The sequence below is a fragment of the Sinocyclocheilus anshuiensis genome, unplaced genomic scaffold (assembly GCF_001515605.1).
Source record: "Sinocyclocheilus anshuiensis isolate Anshui unplaced genomic scaffold, SAMN03320099.WGS_v1.1 scaffold117, whole genome shotgun sequence".
Lineage (NCBI taxonomy): Eukaryota > Metazoa > Chordata > Actinopteri > Cypriniformes > Cyprinidae > Sinocyclocheilus > Sinocyclocheilus anshuiensis.
The window spans coordinates 862108-880999 of NW_015536624.1; the positions used below are offsets into that span (position 1 = coordinate 862108).

At 34.7% G+C, this 18892-nt stretch overlaps 2 protein-coding genes across 2 annotated transcripts in view; both read right to left on the reverse strand.

Moving 5' to 3' along the window:
* Window positions 1-9904, reverse strand: part of LOC107704143 (melanopsin-A-like) — a 12544-nt gene extending 2640 nt beyond the window's left edge. The window contains exons 1-8 of the mRNA XM_016507005.1: window positions 9451-9904; window positions 7073-7206; window positions 6695-6898; window positions 5370-5541; window positions 5124-5279; window positions 2723-2830; window positions 1765-1939; window positions 705-821 (exon numbers count right to left, since the gene is read on the reverse strand). Coding sequence (XP_016362491.1) covers window positions 705-821; window positions 1765-1939; window positions 2723-2830; window positions 5124-5279; window positions 5370-5541; window positions 6695-6898; window positions 7073-7206; window positions 9451-9584 — 1200 coding nt within the window. The 5' untranslated portion in view covers window positions 9585-9904. The remainder of the gene's footprint in view (window positions 1-704; window positions 822-1764; window positions 1940-2722; window positions 2831-5123; window positions 5280-5369; window positions 5542-6694; window positions 6899-7072; window positions 7207-9450) is intronic.
* A 5751-nt stretch (window positions 9905-15655) lies between these two features.
* Window positions 15656-18892, reverse strand: part of LOC107704151 (pikachurin-like) — a 29272-nt gene continuing 26035 nt past the window's right edge. Inside the window, exons 21-24 of the mRNA XM_016507016.1 lie at window positions 17665-17808; window positions 17474-17557; window positions 17162-17265; window positions 15656-16511 (exon numbers count right to left, since the gene is read on the reverse strand). Of these exons, the coding sequence (XP_016362502.1) occupies window positions 16360-16511; window positions 17162-17265; window positions 17474-17557; window positions 17665-17808 (484 nt within the window). The 3' untranslated portion in view covers window positions 15656-16359. The remainder of the gene's footprint in view (window positions 16512-17161; window positions 17266-17473; window positions 17558-17664; window positions 17809-18892) is intronic.

The window sequence follows — 18892 nt, forward strand, 5'->3', positions numbered from 1 at the left end:
GGGTGCCGTCAGAATGAGAGTCCAAACAGCTGATAAAAACATCACAATAATCCACAAGTAATCCACACCACTCCAGTCCATCAGGTAATGTCTGGTGAAGAAAAAAGCTCAATGTTTGTCATAAACAAATCCATCATTAAGACGTTCTTAAATTCCAAAAAACTAAAACGATTCCTCTATCCATAATATTTCTTTATCTAGGGATAAAGTCGTCTCGTCTGATTCAGAAGTGGAATATGCACAGATCAAATGCAAAAACAGTCCAAAACAGTTCTAAACAAAATATATTGGTGGTTTTTGATGTGAGAGGACAACATGGGCTGGACTTTTTTCACTGGAGGAAGCGTTATTATGGATTATGGACTCGTATTTGGGCCGGAAGAGATGATTTAAAGTTAAAATGCCTTTATGAAGGATTTGCTTCTTACAAATACGCAGCATTTTACTTCACAAGACATTAGTTGATAGACTAGGTGTGGATTACTTGTGGACTATTGTAATGTTTTTATCAGCTGTTTGGACTCTCATTCTGACGGCACCCATTCACTGCAGAGGATCCACTGGTGAGCAAGTTATGAAAAATTTCTCCAAATCTGATGGAGAAACAAACTCATCTACATCTTGGATGGCCTGGGGGCAAGAACATTTTCCACAGATTTTTAAGTGAAATATTAATGTTTCAGTGCCAGTGAATTAAACCCCACCTTCTCTATCAGCAGCGAGGAGCATTTGAGGATCCGCTGTCTCGATGAGTTTCTAAATGACACTTTAGTCAAGTTGGACCTGTTCTCCATCAGGTCTAGTTCCACTTCTCCCATTACCTGCAATCTCACACACACACATAAACACACACCACAAACCAGCACCTTATTCAGCATCCTAAAGTGTTTGATAATAGGAGTGTTACTGAGATAAGGTGTGTGGTATTCAGCAGGTCATGTGATTTCAAGTTTAGGCCATTGATATGAACGGAGTCTCATCTCGGAGTCATAGAAACTCAAGCCTACACTGTAAAAAAAAAACTGTGACATTTACGGTAAAATACCAGCAGCTGTGGTTGCCAGAACTTCACCGTAAAAAATATGGTAGCAACATTTTAGGTTTTACAGACTTGACTTAAATTCACAATAAAATACCGTATTTCATTAACTGATGTAATGTTAATAAACCAACACATTGAAGTACTAATATCTCTTTTGAACCATTGTAATGCACTGATAACCACCAAAAACTGGTGGTGATGAGAAAGTCACATGATGAACCAAAGCTCATCAAAAATAGCTTTTCTACGAGCTGAGGAGGCCAATACTTATATATAGAAGGTGCACAGTGTCATTCACACAAACACTAAACCCCATCATGGTGACACACATGATACTGAAATAATGCAATAAACATTCATTTAACAACATTAGATGTAAGATTAAACCCTAGTGCACAACTGATAAGAAAAACTAAGAAACATGTTATTTCAACAAAAAAACATCAAATTTGAAGGGTCTTCCAGGGAATTCTGGGAGTGTCAATTTACGTTTTTTCACTGTAAATTATGCAATTACTTTTTCTTTTTCACTTCCAAAAAACGTATTTTTAACAGTAGTTTACTGTGAAATCACATTAAATGTAATTACATTTATTCACCGAATATAGTATGGAAACTTACTGTTAACCAGTTAACAGGTTTTTACTGTAGCATTTTACAGTCGTTTACTGTTAAAATCACAATAATTTTTTACAGTGTACAGATGGACCTTTCTACTGTACCATAGTACTGGAGTTGTTGGCGGTGGTTGTGTGGAGTTTGTTCTTGGAGACCGATGACTGTCTGCTGAAGCTGGTGTCCTGGACTGAGGCATCGCTATTGGTGGAGGAGGTGAGACAGTCTTTCTGAACGCGAGACAGGCAGGACAAACCTGGGACCTTCTCAGCCAATGTGGCTCTGCAGACAAATGAATATATGTTTCCTGGTATTGTAGTACCTTTAAAAATTTCTCGCTGGTGAATGACACATGATGTAGCCCAGCGGATAATCCAGTCCTCGCGCCAGCTCATTAGAAGTGAGCAATGTGCATGAACTGTGTTCCGATCGATATGATCCCTACACAGTGTTCATTGCTCCCTTCTCCCTGAGCAGGGGAAATCCATTGAAGTTTACTTCACTTCGGAACATGGGCTGAAATTGGGAACCACTGATGTAGCCTATTGTAATGTTGTCTCTGGTATTCTGGTTTGTGAGCGTATATGCGTTCAGGGGGTGTGGCTTTGGACGGCGATTGCAGGGAGGGTGGGACATTCGCTTTCAGTGCTATTTTGGCTAAAGTTAGCATTTTCCAAGATCTCCTACTGCACCTTTAAATAGACTTTTGGTGTGACAAATGATTATAAAACAACATGTATAATAAGTATACACGAATTTCAAAGCATTACAAAATTAATTATTATTATTTAAATAAACTGTTTAGATGTTTTTGCAACATTTTGAATGCATATTATATTATATTATATTATATTATATTATATTATATTATATTATATTATATTATATTATATTATATTATATAAATTGTTTCAATTAGTTTTAGATAAAGTCTGGGGCACTGCTGCCACAGCTTGACATTAATGTTCTACTAACCCTTTGTATTTATTTTGTCCACATACAAACATGTATTTTTGCATGAAATGTGCGTGATTGTGTATTTTGCTTGTTTTAATATCTATTTACCTGTATTTGGTGTGAACTATGGCATATATGAAAGGGTTGTAGATGGCAGATGATTTGGCGATGACCGCCGGCAGTGTTTTAGAGTAGGGTGTGAGGATGCTTGCATGCCTGAGAAACACAGGAAAAAATACAGTTACTTTTAAATGCATGTAGGTCATTCAAAAAAATCAAGTGCAGTGCTGAAGAGAGAAAAGTAGATTACAATGTTTTATAATCACTTCCTACTTCTCACAGCTGTGCTGAGCTTAACTACTATAGAGATCCACAAACACACTTACATACACAGACAAATGTACATCGAAAAGTGCCAGATAAACAGTAATCAGGGGATTTGCAGATTACAGACACTTAAAACACTTCTGATATATAAAGATTACAGCAAACTATATATAGCATCTAGTATACTGATTCAATGCATCATATATTGAGGACTTTCCTCATATGCGTCTGTATCTCAGTAGCTGGTTATCAGTCAAAAATTCCATTATTGCTTTTTTTTTAATGTAATTTATGAATATTTTATGCAACGTTTTATATTTTTGTGTCCTCTAGAATTTTGTTTTCCAAAGGGTTCGCTAATAACAAAAATGGTGACTCCAAACTATTAAACAATATCTTCAACACTACACAGAGCAAAAATATCTATTTCTTTTCTTAAAATCAGCGTCTTTGAACAGTAAGTTCCCACTGTGACAAGTTACCCCACATAGTGTGACAATGTGTCCTGTTATATGGTTAACATCTGCAAATGAACTTTAAACTTTTTTATAGCCAATAACTGTAGTCAGTACTTTAACATATATTGGTTATACAGAAATTGTACCCCCATTACTGAAATTATCCACATTTTACCCAATTTTAAATTGCAAGCACAACAAATAAGATGTGTTAGGAACAGTACACTTTCAAATTTAGGACAAATACTATATTTCATAGTTACTTCTCATCAAATGTATCTCTTTAATCTCAGATGAAAGACCATGTCATGCCTACAGGACAGATAACAACAGAGCAGGACAGTGAACACAGCGCTTACACAAGTGAGCTGTTGTTTGGCTCTCATCACATGGCTGTAAAATCAGTATGAGGCCATAATTTTACAACCCCATACGGTTGCATGTGACAATAATACTGATATTTATGTATAATGCATGTAGTCACGGAATTTGGTGTGCACTACTCTTTAAAATTTTGGGGTCATGAGAATGTTTAATGTTGTTGAAAGAAGTTTCTTTTGCTCAACAAGGTTGCATTTATTTGTAAAAACAGTAATTTTTTTGCAGTGTAAAATAAATGTTTTTTTAATTTTAATGTATTTTAAAATATAATATATTCCTATGATGCAAAGCTGAATTTTCAGCATCATTACTCCAGTCTTCAATGTCACATGATCCTCCAGAAATAAGAACAAATTTTTTGGCTCAACAAAAACAGTTTGCATCAGTGATAACTTGTAATGAAATTATGTTCAACAAGCAAACTACATTGAGTTAGAGGAATAATTTGTAGCATAAACACAATTTTTTGTTGATTACACACACACACACACACACACACACACACAAAACTAATATAACCTGAGTTGTGGCCCTGAAACCAATTAATCTTATCTATTAATTGTATCCAATAATCTTATCTATTATCTTTTTTTTTATCAATTTAGTAAAATCAATTAACACAGAAATTTCAGTTTAAATTATGGACAATATTAACTTGTGATGTAATCAAAATAAAGAGAAATCAATGAATTCAGACATTTCTGTTTACATTACACTCAATATTGAGTTGATGCAATCAAAATAAAACAATTAATGCAGAAATTTTAGTTTCAATTTAAATCAATTAAGTGGAAAATTGTATTAAATTACACTCATTATTAAAACAAATCAACGTAGAAAGTTTAGTTTAAATTACTCTCAATATTACAATGATGTAATGATCAACATTATTGTCAACAGAACTAATCAAAATAATGTTTGCAATTTAAAAGGTTTAATTATTTGCAATCCTGCATTTAAGTTGTGGTAATAGGTCTCATGAAATACATTTCTCAATACTGACAACAGCTGTGCTGCTTAATATTTTGGAGGAAACTGTGATGCATTTTCTTCTTGTGACTCTTTGATGAACAGAAAGTTCAAAACAACAGCATTTGTTTTGAACAGAAATCCTTTGTAGAATGTTACTTTCGATCAATTTAATGCATCCCTGCTGAATAAAAGCATTCATTTCTTTTATTTTTTTAAACGTTCTGACCAAACTTTTGAATGGTAGAGTGTCATTCATGCATGCAGCACAAACTACATTCTAAGGGTTAGGAATAATCCCATGTATGAGCAATAGATTTAGTGATGCTTCCGAAATATATATAAAGATCACTTGAATATGAAGCAGCACTCACCCTGCCCAGGCGATGAGGGTGACGCACGCGTAGGGAGCCCAGGACAGCACATACACCACTATGACCACAGCCGCTATTTTAGCCAGTTTCCATTCACTCCTCATGGACTGCTGCTTCACAAAGCTGGACTTCTGAGAGCTCAGCCACTCTAGATCTCTAAACACACACACACACATACATTCATGCAGTCATAAACGCTTTTCAGTGAAAACTCTTCAATTTGAAGACGCCTCAAGGAGCTCAGACCTGCTGGCCTTTCGTACGGAGAGGAACATGACCAGGTAACAGTAGAGGATGATGGCCAGAGGGATGAAGAAGACGAAACAGCACAGCATCATGGTGTAACTCTTGTAGGTGGGAGACGGCGAGACGTAGTCCCACGTGCAGGATGTCATCAGACCTTCAGGGATGTAGGAACCTGCAGGAGCATTAAAAGACACATCGGACATTTCAAGCTAAAGTCACATCTGAAACGGATAGTTCACCAAAAAAATGAAAATGCTGTCATTATTTACTCAAGTTGCTCCAGACCTGTATGAGTTACTTTCTTCTGTTGAACACAAAAGAAGGTATTGTGAAGAATGCTGGTAACCAAACAGTTGCTGGCCCTGTTAGTCTATGGGGACGAAGCAACTGTTTGGTTACCCATATTTTTCATATATCTTGTAAGTTCAACAAAGAAACTCATACAGGTTTGGAACAGCTTGAGAGTGAGTAATTACATCTAGCAATTAATAATTCGCAATTGCGAGATATCTGAGAAAAAAAATCTGAATTGTGAGATCAGCGCTCACTATTGAGAGAGGAAAAAAGTAATTTTAAGATAAAGAGTCGCATTTAGCTTTTTTTTTATTTTTTATTCCTTGGCAGAAATAAGCTTCCACAATCACCAGTATTAATAAAAATACTTTAGCTTAAGTGTCTTCCATAATATCTGCATAAAATAAAGTTAATAAAAATAATCACTTCAGCAAAGTTTCTACTATTTTCTAATTATTGATAAATAAAAGAATATATTTTTGATTAATAAATATACTGTCCGTTTATTTTAAAAATACAGAAAAAAATATTTCAACATTTTTGTTTAAATTTTTTTTTAATATATATTTTAATAATCCCTTCAGCAAAGTTTCTACTATTTTCTAATTATTGATAAATAAAATAATATATTTTTGTTTAATAAATATACTGTCAGTTTATTTTAAAAATACAGAAAAAAATATTTCAACATTTTTGTAAAAAATAAAAAAAAATTCTATATTTTTTAAAAGATTATGAAAGCATTGAAGGAGATCCCATAATAATAGCAACAATAAATATGATATTGTTTAAACAAAAATTAGATCAGTTTAGCAGAGAATCAACTTTGCATTGCTGACCATGATCAGCTAGATTTCCATGTGCATAGTCAAACAAGGATGTTTGGGAAAGTGCTGTGATAAGTTTTTGTGCTTATCTGGTGGGTTATCTCATTACTATGCACAAAAGCTGGCATATCTTTATTTTCTTTATTATAACCTGAAAATGACACCTAGGCCTACTTCATCATATTCAAATATTTGAAATCTCACTCCAGCCAATCAGAGGTGCCAGACTCCAGGCCAGCGAGTAGATCCAGATGCACAGGATGGCCAGAGAAGTTCTGTGTTTGGAGTTCCACTGGATGGTCTGCAGCGGTTTGGTGATGACCAGGTATCGATCGATAGAGATGACCAACAGGTTTATCATCGAGGTGATGCCAAACAGCGCACCACAGAATGCATATATTTTACATCCTGAAGACACAAAGCAAATATATAGAGAATAGATATAGAGACAAGATATTCATTTGAGTTAAATTCTTGATAGAATAATAATAAAAGTCTGTTTTTTTTTATTCATTTTATGTGAGTTTTGTTTGTTCTACATTTTTCAAAATCTTAAAAATGTCTGTAAAAAGAACTTGTTACCCAGCTCCTCAAACATCCACTCCTTAAACAGGCAGTTGATGAAGAACATTGGAGATTGTGTGATGGCCATGAGGAAATCACTGACCGCCAGGTTCACTATGGAATAATTTGGCAGGCTCCGCAACTTTTTATTACTGTACAAAAAGTATTAAGATCAAGTTATATTTATTCCATTTATTCCATTGTTCAAACAGAAAGAACACAGTTTATGAACAATGAATTTCAGGTGTTGCTTCTACTTATGTGACTTGCTTTTTTTCTGCAAAACACAAAAGATATTTTGAAGATATTTTTGTTGCTAGCTAACCAAACAGTTTAGGTTACCATTGACTCCTGTTATATGGACAAAAAGTACAATGGGAGTCATTGTGAACTGAAACTGTTTGTTTACCAGTAAAAATATCTTTAAAGTCCCCATGAAATCAAAATTAAAGTTTTTTGGGTGTTAGTATCAATATGTTAGTCATAAGGTTATCTATAAGGCAGTGTGCTCCAAAACAGTGACCCAATCAAATGCTCTCTAGAATCCAAAGCGCCCGCCCCCTGCACTACAAACAGACGCTGAAGCTGCAGCTGAGATCGGTCACTTGTTCACAGTGTAATATTTCCTGTACGGTGAATGGCTCGAAGTGCACAATGTAGGTGATAGGGAACGATTCAGACAGTGTAAATATGCTTTTGATTGGTGCAAATGAGGTCTGGTTTCACGTGAACCACGGCAGCGCACACAGTCTGATCCAGACTTTGGCTCCGGTCCAGAGACGCGATCGCACGGAGCGGATCATATGCGCGAGTCGGCATATATTAAAAACTTTTACAACTACACAGCCTCAGCATGATTATGACCACTATTTTGTTTTACTAAGAGTTTCATATTGAATCTAGGGGGTAATCTATTAGACTGTGGCTGTCAAATGCGGCTTTACCGAGCTCAACGGCTCTGGCCCAAGCAGATATAAACTAAACGCTATTGGCTATTTTAAAAAGGGGGCGGGGCTGCTTGATATGTCCCGCCCTCTCTTCCTGTTTCAGTTGAAATTACGTCACCACATAGAATAATGCTGCCTGTTTCAAGGCACTTCAGGGGACCTTTAAGTTATCCTCTTTTAAATGTAATTTTTTTGATTAACTTTGATTAAAGCTTGTTTCCACCACTGAATAAAATTCAGATATTTTTTCTCAGAATTGTGAGTTTATGTCTCACAATTCTGACCTTTTTCCACAAATTCTTGAGTTTGTCTCGCAATTTTGACTTTTTTTCACTGAATTCTGAGTTGACATCTCACAATTTAGTTTTTTCGCCAGGAAATAAAAAATAAAAAAAGTAATTGCGACTTTTCATCTCACAAGACTCTTTTTCTAGACTCTTTTATATCTCACAAATCTGACTTTTTTTCTCTGAATTGTGAGTTTATATCTCTCAACTGCAAGTTATAACTCGTAATTGTGAGATTACATCTCACAATTCTGACTTTTTTCTCAGAGTTTTTATAGTATCTCACAAATCTGTCTTTTTGTTTGCACCACAGAATAAAAAAATAAAAAGGCAATTCCGACTTTTCATCTCACAATTCAGAATTTGTATTTAAAAAAGTTAAATTGCGAGATAAAAAAATCAGAATTGTGAGACACAATGTTGCAATTACCATTTTTTTCTGATGGCAGAAATATTTCATAACTATCCTTTTAACTGCATTTAAATGCAAATATGTAATATTATAAACAGATTTTATTACACACACAGAACGATTATATCCCTACTAATCTTTGCCGACAAAACCTTTCATTGTAAATGCATAAAAAGAAGATGGGATGCAAATGAGAGTTCTTTGTCAAAGCTGACATCCAACAGATCAAATGCCTCCATTGCAGTTCTTTCCATCGATGTACTGCAGCTCTAGGGATTCCTGGAATAGCAGTCAATTCCTTCCACTCTACAGAAGCCCATGATTTCAATAATTACACCCATTTATGGAAATGAATCAATCTTGTTATTTATACCTCGTTCACAATATTCCCAAATTCCCTGCCCTAAAAATGACCTATTTTGAATGCAAAGGAAAAAACAATTATGGAAAATGAGGATTAGGGCTGTCCGGTGACCTGCAGGGTGTTTTGCGTGAGTAACCTAAATCTGAGCAAACGGGTGTAGTAAAAAAGAAAAGAGAAGCTTTTTACTAGTATTTCACTGCCTGCTCTAGTTTTACCGCACTGCCCCAATTTACTAAAACAATTAATGTCAATAACATATTCGAATCGAGTTTGATAATTAATTAACTGCATCATACAGTGCTACCTAATAAAACACCAAACTTCCCCACATGAGCTAAGAGATTGGTTCAAGTTCTTCATCTCAACAAACAACTAAGCATTCATACCTGTAGAAGGCAAACATGACCAAAGCATTGCCCGTGACTCCTAAAGTGCCGATGATGAGGATGAGGAAGGCGGTGATGTAATGCACATGATCCGGGATGTCCAGTCTTTTGTAGATCTGCCGTTGAGGCTCCATCACCAAACGGAAGATACAGCAACAAACACTGAAAAACAGCTCTTCAACAAACCAAACCTGAGCGCAGACTCAGTCATGGTCTCGGTCTTCTGTTTCCCACATCACTTCCTCTCAGTCTGTCTCTGCTCAGAGTAAGAGAGAGTTTAGTTAAACACTATCAGTAACAGCAACAGATGGACACACTGCGACCTACTTGTCACATGACACACCCCTCACATTCTGTCCTCTTTGGACATGGCTAGAAGAAGAGAAAACACATGAGACTAATTGAAACAAGACGAAAGATGAGTTGAAATGAGAGCATGTGTCAGATTACAGTGCGTTCCGTCTTTCATCACTGATGTAATGGATGTGAGGGTCAGAGAGAGATTCAGAGAGAGAGTGAATGAGGGTTTGAACATGTACAGCCGCAGTGATTCAAGCTTCTCTGAGCTCAAGGAATCACCAGGAGTGTTTCTTCAGACTTCAGAAATGTCATTTTAGCATGCTACTACAGTATTTACTAAGATTTCATATTTTCAGATTTGATTTCGATTTTAGTTTACATTTCAGTAATTTTGTTAGGTTCTATTTCTATTTAGCTTTTAATTATAAACTTATTTCAGTTAGTTGCCAAGGCAGTATTTCTATTATTAAAAAATAGTTTTTCATTTCAGTTAGCAATAACAACAATGCAATCTATAGTTTAATCTTCTGTTTTCACCACTCAAAAATCTGTAAATAAATCATCCAAACAAACAAATTAACAATATTATTTCAATGACAATCTTGACTATTTTATTTGACAAATACAAAGCTTTGCTAAAAACATTAGCAGACTTTTAAAAAATATTTCTAGCTTTAATTCATTTTTTATTATTATTTAAGTTTCTAATTTTCAGTTTACTTTTTCATCTAATATCAGTATTTTAGCTTTATTTCTATCTCAGAAAATGATTTTGAATAGTTTTAGCTAACAATACTGCAATCCACAGTGCATTTCTGAACGGGCTTCTGTCTTTCATCCATATCTGAAAATTCAAAATCCAACCTGATCTCATGAGGAAAACATATGAATTTGTATGATATAATTTGTGACCCTGGACCAATCATAAGGGTCAATTTTTCGAAATTGAGATTCATAAATCATCTGAAAGCTGAATAAATAAGCTTTCCATTGATGTATGGTTTGTTAGGATAATAACAATATAATATTGTTAGGACAATATTTGGCCAATATTTGAAATCTGGAATCTGAGGGTGCAAAAAAAATCAAAATATTGAGAAAATCACCTTTAAAGTTGTCCAAATGAAGTCCTTAGCAATGCATATTACTAATCAAACATTAAGTTTTGATATATTTACGGTAGGAAATTTATTAAATATCTTCATGGAACATGATCTTTACTTAATATCCTAATGATTTTTGGCATAAAAGAAAAATTTATAATTTTGACCCGTACAATGTATTGTTGGCTATTGCTACAAATATACCCCAGCGACTTAAGACTGCTTTTGTGCTCCAGGGTCACATTTGTACAAAAACATATTTTTTGGAAAAAATGTAAGCAAGAAGGTCCACCGCTAAACCTAAATGTCAGTGGGGAGTAAGCAGATTGTTTGAAAACATACAAATCAAATTCATTTTATTTAGTCACTAATTTGCCAAATTGCAAAATGCAATGAGTGTGTGTTGGCCAAAACTCCTTTTAAATGGGCGTTTCCACTGAGTAGCATGAATCACTTTGAGTAAATTCACTGTCCTCTGTGTAGCTTTATACTTTTTACCACTTTTAATTTATTCGATGTGATGTATTAGTATCACTTTTACTATACTTAAACTATCAACCATTTTTGAAGTATGTTCTAGCATGCAGTGTGTTGCTGCATCCAAAACCGTAACATTTCCTACTATACAGTAGGCAAAAACAGTGTTTAAAGTACGTCAAATTCAAAGTATTAATAAAAAAAGTAGGGAAAAACGTAGTTTCCGGATAACTTACTACATCCAGCGAGCTTGTTTATATTGTCAAAGAGTTCTGCTGTTGCACATTTGACAAATACAAAGCTTTGGTATAACATTAGCAGAAAACACACTGTGACCACCTTGTTTTATCCTACAATAACCAGCGAATAAAAAAGCTTAATGGCTCGTCCTAAGAGACCTTGTGTGTCTGTCCGCATGTTCTCTCATCGCTTTAGCACCGTAATCCAGGCATCACTTCTGTTCTCTCCACGGCAGTCAATGGCCTCTGTGGGATTATATCTCTCTCCATAATCCTACATTTTAGCTAAAACCTCACCGACAATAACAGCATTACTCTAATTCAGCCTATATGACAAGCATGCTCACAGTAACACACCAGCATCCAGCAGATTATATTATAGCTCAAGGAATCAATCTAACTAACCTGGAACATAAGAGGTTCTCACTCCTAATCTGAGATCTGCGGGAGCACAATTTACATCATTTAGAAATATAAGGTTCTTGATTAATGGAGATGAATGTGCACCATTCAAAAGTTTAGGGTCAGTAAGATTTTTTTAAAGAAATTAATACTTTTATTCAGTAAGGATGCACTCAATCGATCAAAAGTGACAGTAAAGACATTGTTTAACAAAACTTCTATTTCTAATAAATGCTGCTCTTTTGAACTGTCTATTCATCAAAGATCCCTGAATAAAAATATGAAGTAGCACAACTGTTTTCAACATTGATAATAATCCGAAATGTTTCTTGAGCAGCAAATCAGCATATTAGAATGATTTCTGAAAGATCATGTGACACTGAAGACTGAAGTAATGATGCTGAAAATTCAGCTTTGCATCACAGGAATAAATTATATTTTACTATATACTCTATATAAATTGTAATAATATTTCACACTATTACTGTTTTTACTATATTTCTGAACAAGTAAATGCAGCCTTGGTGCACAAGAGTTACTGACCCCAAAGTTAAAGAACGGTAGTGTGTGTGTGTGTGTGTGTGTGTGTGTGTGTGTGTGTGTGTGTGTGTGTGTGTGTGCGCGTGTGTGTGTGTATCCTACAGATTTACGTTGAAGTAGCGATCGAGAGACTTGCAGGTGGGACCTTTTACCTATCAACCACAAAGAACACCTTAGCAACTGCATAGCAACACCCTAGCAACCACCCACAACATTCTCAACTCACAATCTCGTTCAGATGAGTGGAGAGATTTAGTGATCCTGACATCTGATATTTCTATAGGACAGCTGCACATGTAAAGGCTGATGTAAGCCTCTTTAGCCTGTCTTGAACAAATCATCCCCCTGCAGCATTGTGCATTAATGTAACAATGGTATGAAATGAAATGTCTGTTTAATCAAGAGAATGTTTTGCAGTATAGTAATGGTGCATGAATGGGGACCAGCAATAACATTACATCATAAATTATATGAATGTTAGGTTGAAATGTGATTTCAACCAATGCAAAAGACAGAAGCAGATAGAGGAACGTGATAAATCGAGTCTAATGTGCAAAAATAAAACATTATTTAGAAAATCTGCCAAATGCAAACAGAAAATAAGCTTTCACTTGAATTCTGTTGACATTTACGTAGTCAATTTGCAATTAAATCACAATCTTTGTTTCTTTTTGGGGGGGTGGGGGGTCTTCAGGGATAGATAGATTTTCTTGGAAAGCATTACGTTTGCATGAAAATAAATCATGCGTTCGTAATTATTATCTGATTCCCCAGTGAAATAAGATAACGTGTAATTTACCAAGGCTTTAAACTTTGCTATGTCGCATCTTAATCTTTTGTTGTCTTGGGATTACTCTTATTTTGGGCCAAGATGAATTGTCATGTATTTTTTTTATCTGGAATGAATAGTTTTGATTACTTGCTAATCCTCTGTTGGGCTTAAACGTCAGCTTAATGCGGAGAAATGTGTCAACCTGGGCAGAAAAGAAGAAAAGGAGGGTATTTTAGGGCATTAACACGGACACATTGAATATCAAATAACAGTTGTGTCATGAATCATGATTACCTGAAACTGATATCAATACAACAGCACTCTTGTGGCTTGCTTGTTTGAAAATGCTCATCTATCAGCCCAAATAATGCTCTCTGTCCAAGATCAAATTTGGGTTTAGGGCAAAAATGCAACCCAAAATGCGGGGTTAAAATGTGGGGTTATGAAATTTCCATTTAGGCTAATCACAGGGGATTCAAATACATCAAAATCTACTGTAACAATAGACAGTTTAATTTAAGATACAGTCAGACATGTATTCTAGCACAGCAGATCTGAGACACAGGCATCACTAATAGCCTATAATAACAAAAAAATATAACTCAATCTTCTTTGAATGGGCTTAATCTTTAGTTTTCTCAGAAATCTTTTGCTGACATCTAGTGTTTAAAATACGAAGAGCTTTCTGCGTGCGTCAAATGATGGACTATTGTTAAAATATAATTTCTTGTATTGATTATGTTCATTATTTACGGTAAAATTTACGGTAAAACGGTAAAAAATGTTATCGCTCAAATAATTTTAAAAAACTGTATAAAATAAGGTGTAGCCTATATAACTAAATAAAATCAAGCAACACATTTTATTATTAAATGACACTAAAGGCGAAGAACGTCATAATATTTCTAAATATTTTATTCTCATTTTCCTACAAGTGCAAACAAATAGGCTATTTGAAGTTTGTCACAACTTAAACTATTACGCCACCGTTAGCCAAACGCCAACTAGGCTGTATTAAAGAAACAAAATATTTGTGATATTTAAATGTAGCCTATATTAAAGTGATAAATTAAGGTTTTATTTTGTCGATGCACCATTCGACGCTGAAGCAAATCCGCCTTCAAGAACGTCTATTTAGCGATTTAGGCTAAGTTCCTATGTTCCTTTTATATATATATATATACTCAGAAATCTTTTGCTGTCATCTAGTGTTTAAAATACGAAGAGCTTTCTGCGTGCGTCAGATGATGGACTATTGTTAAAATATAATTTCTTGTATTGATTATGTTAATTATTTACGGTAAAACACCTCATACTGTGGCTATGTTATCGCTCAAATAATAAAAAAAAACTGTATAAAATAAGGTGTAGCCTATATAACTAAATAAAATCAAGCAACACATTTTATTATTAAATGACACTAAAGGCGAAGAACATGTCATAATATTTCTAAATATTTTATTCTCATTTTCCTACAAGTGCAAACAAATAGGCTATTTGAAGTTTGTCACAACTTAAACTATTACGCCACCGTTAGCCAAACGCCAACTAGGCTGTATTAAAGAAACAAAATATTTGTGATATTTAAATGTAGCCTATATTAAAGTGATAAATTAAGGTTTTATTTTGTCGATGCACCATTCGACGCTGAAGCAAATCCGCCTTCAAGAACGTCTATTTAGCGATTTAGGCTAAGTTCCTATGTTCTTTATATATATATATATATATATATATTAGTGCTGTCAAACGATTGTCTTTATATATACATAATAAATATACACAGTACACACACATATATTATGTAAACAAAAACTTTTATTTTTGATGTGATTAATCGCGATTAATCGTTTGACAGCACTAATATATATATATATAATTACAACTGCGTGGTATATCTACTGTTTTGACTGTCTTTTGAGAAAGATTTGTAATTACAAAGCTTTAAAATAAATTTAAAGATACACCCGCGTAAAATTAAGTGTCTGGCATTCTTTTTAATGAAATCAATAAGTCTCATTTTTGATGGCAAAATGATAGGCTTTTAAAACATAAAGGCAGAAAAATTAAGAGATGCATTTTTTTTGCAGACATCCATTAACTTACATGAACAAAAATAAATAAAGAGCTACAGAAGCTATAAAAGAGTCTTTGGGATTCATAAAAGTGTGTAGCTAGAAGGAAAAGAGAGGCAGAGACGTTAAAGAGAACCCTCTCATACAAAAGAAAAACCACATCACTTTGTCCTTCCACCACTAGCAGCCTAAAAACTCACAGTGCAAACATTACCTCAGAAGAGAGAGACGTTTACTACACTACATGACAGCTATTCATCACAACCATCTTTATCTATAAATTCATCAGTCTAAATACTGATTCAAAATTAATAGTATAAAAAAAAACAATAATTATATAAATACATTTGTCCCTCAACTTTGCCCTTGAAGAGAATAATACAAGAGGACCCATCTGACTAAGGACAAGAACTGGTTGCAGAATCATACAGTAAGTGCCATAAAAAGGGCTTGTAGATTTGAAAACATACACAGTTTGGCGTATAAACATGTTTAGTATGCTTTAAAAGATCAAATATTGCATGATGGACAAACAACCTCTGAGCTGGGCTTGCCTTCAAATATATGCATGCTCGCTTATGCAATATTACAACATTTATTTACTGTGATTCAACTACATGTTTGAAAACCGTTTTGTTATTACACTGAGTGCAGAAGCTAAACAAAAAAAAAAGCCCAACTCTTGCTGTTGGTGCAGGAATTTGGTGTTTAAGGTTCACAAGAAAACACTTTCATTCTCATCTCACCACATATACAATGTTCCAAGCTAAATGCTGTAGGTTTGGCTCTTCTATTACGTTATAGCTTATTGTTGACTAACTATGATGATTTTGAAGGGTTGAATGGGGCATATATTAATTTTGGCTGCAACTGCAAATGTATTTGTTGCTTCTCAGCTGAGGTCAGTGATGTTGGTGTTCCTGATATTGTTGTTATTTTGATGATGTTGTTCTTGGATCACAGATACTGATGGTCACGATCTGTAGCTGGTGTTTTTGAGGTGTTCAGTTGGTGCAGGTGTTGATGTTCTTGCCGTCAGCTGCATCATCAACCAGAGACAGATGGTAGTCTGTGGCCAGAGTGAAATGAGAAATGCATCCCACTAAACCTCGCATGTACTGCCTGTTAGTGTGCAACACGATCTCCTTCATCCCCCCTGGAGAAGTTTGAAATCAAAATCACCAACAGAACTGGACAAATACATGTACAATAAATACACTACCATTCAAAAGCTTTTCAATGTTTTTTTTTTTTAAAGAAGTCTCTTATGCTTACCACAGCTGCATTTATTGGATCAAAAATACAGCAAAAACAGTAATATTCATGAAAAATTATTACAATCGAAAATTTTCTTTTTAAATAGACTTAGAAATGTAATTTATTCCTGATGATGCAAAGCTGAATTTTCAGCACTGTTACTCCCGTCTTCAGAGTCACATGATTCTTCAGAAATCATTCTAATATGCTGATTTGCTGCTTAAGAAACATACAAACAGTTGAAAAGGGGTGTGCTGCTTCATATTTTTTTTATCAAAACTGTAATCAGTTTATTTCAGGATTCTGTAATGAATAGAAGGTTCAAAACAAACAGATTCTTAACATTATAAATGTCTTTACTGTCACTTTTAAGCAATTTAATGCATCTTTGCTGAATAAAATAATTTGTTTCTTTCAATAAAACCACTTCTGAATGGTAGCATTTTTTATTCCTACTTTATTTCATACACACTCTTGTATGAACATCTATTGTCATTATCATAATCTTTATCACATTACAATTAACGTCGTAATTGTGTTTATTCTTACCAATGTAAAGGTCACCATTGATGTTCAGCTGTCTCATCTTTCCAGGAGATCTGCCTGTTTTAGCTCCATAATCATCAACGGTTAGTTTACCAGACTGTCCATCCCTTCAAACAGAGACAAACCGTCTTGACCGTTAAACTGAGAAAACTACGGACGTTTTAAATGGTGCAAATTGCCTGACATTTGACGTAGGATTTACGTTTAAACAGTTTTCACTCAGAAATTACTATCAGGTTTCACAAAAAAAAAAAAAAACATGCTGAATTATGTGAAATTTTGATGAAGAAATACATTTGATGGCAAATGTCTGACCTGACAGCCTTCACTCTGTGCCATTTGCCATCACTAAATGTGCCATTAATGACCACGGTGCCGGCTCCACTACCAAGATTATAACTGTAGAGAGAAGAAGAGATGTTAGGAGGATCTTAGGATCTGTAAATTGTCTGACATATGTAACTCTCATGCCTTTAAGCATACTGCAGATGGATATGTTGTTATACCTGAAAATGAGCGCTCCGTCTTGAAGGCCGAGAGACAGGTAGTCACTGTTGGCTCTCATTGGACTGTCCCCCCGCCACAGTAAAAGACCATCTTTAGACGTGCTCTTAAAACGCATGAACATGTTTGTTCTGGAACCTGATACCCTGCAGAGACACGCACCGTTATATTAGCATGTGTGCATGCATGTACAGTATGCACAGAAAAGACAAAAACTTCATATGAAGCATAGAGTGCAACAATGTTGTATGTGCTTTTGATGAAGCCATCTGTTTGGATTATTTCAAATTACTTGATTTAACAGTGGAATTCGAGGTGGAAAACTACATTACCCATGATGCTGTGCAAAATTCCACCAATCAGAGAGTTGCGGTGAGCAAATTGCACCAAAAGAGTTTTCAGGGAACACACTCTCCCATGAAGCACTGCAAATTATGTAATGCACATTTTGCATAAAACTATTGTTTTTATAGTTATAATCAACAACTTTAAATGAATAGTTTTATATTTCACCATTGTTTTTAATTTGATTGTCATTTGCAGTGCTTCAGTGGATTGTAGTTCTTTCCCTCACTAAAACAGTTAAGCACATATTCTTTTATGTCTGATTTTCAAATACTTTTTAAAATCCAATTTTATAATGTTGTGATTCACCTCATAGCTGCTTGGTTTAGTTCATGGCATATAATGCATTAAAGGGACAGTTCACCCAAAAATGAAAATTCTGTCATCATTTACTCACCCTCACGTCGTTCCAAACCTGTATGAGTTGCTTTCTTATGTTGAACACAAAAGAAATAGTTGGTGGTTGCCATTGACTTCCATAGTATTTTTTTTTCCTACTATGGAAGTCAATGGCAACCACCAACTGTTTGATTACCAGCAATCTTCAAAATATCTTCTTTTATGTTCAACATAAGAAAGCAACTCATACAGGTTTGGAACGACGTGAGGGTGAGTAAATGATGACAGACACCATTGTTTTTAATTTGATTGTCATTTGCAGTGCTTCAATGGATTGTAGTTCTTTCCCTCACTAAAACAGTTAAGCACATATTCTTTTATGTCTGATTTTCAAATACTTTCTAAAACCCAATTTTATAATGTTGTGATTCACCTCATAGCTGCTTGGTTTAGTTCATGGCATATAATGCATTAAAGGGACAGTTCACCCAAAAATGAAAATTCTGTCATCATTTACTCACCCTCATGTCGTTCCAACCTGTATGA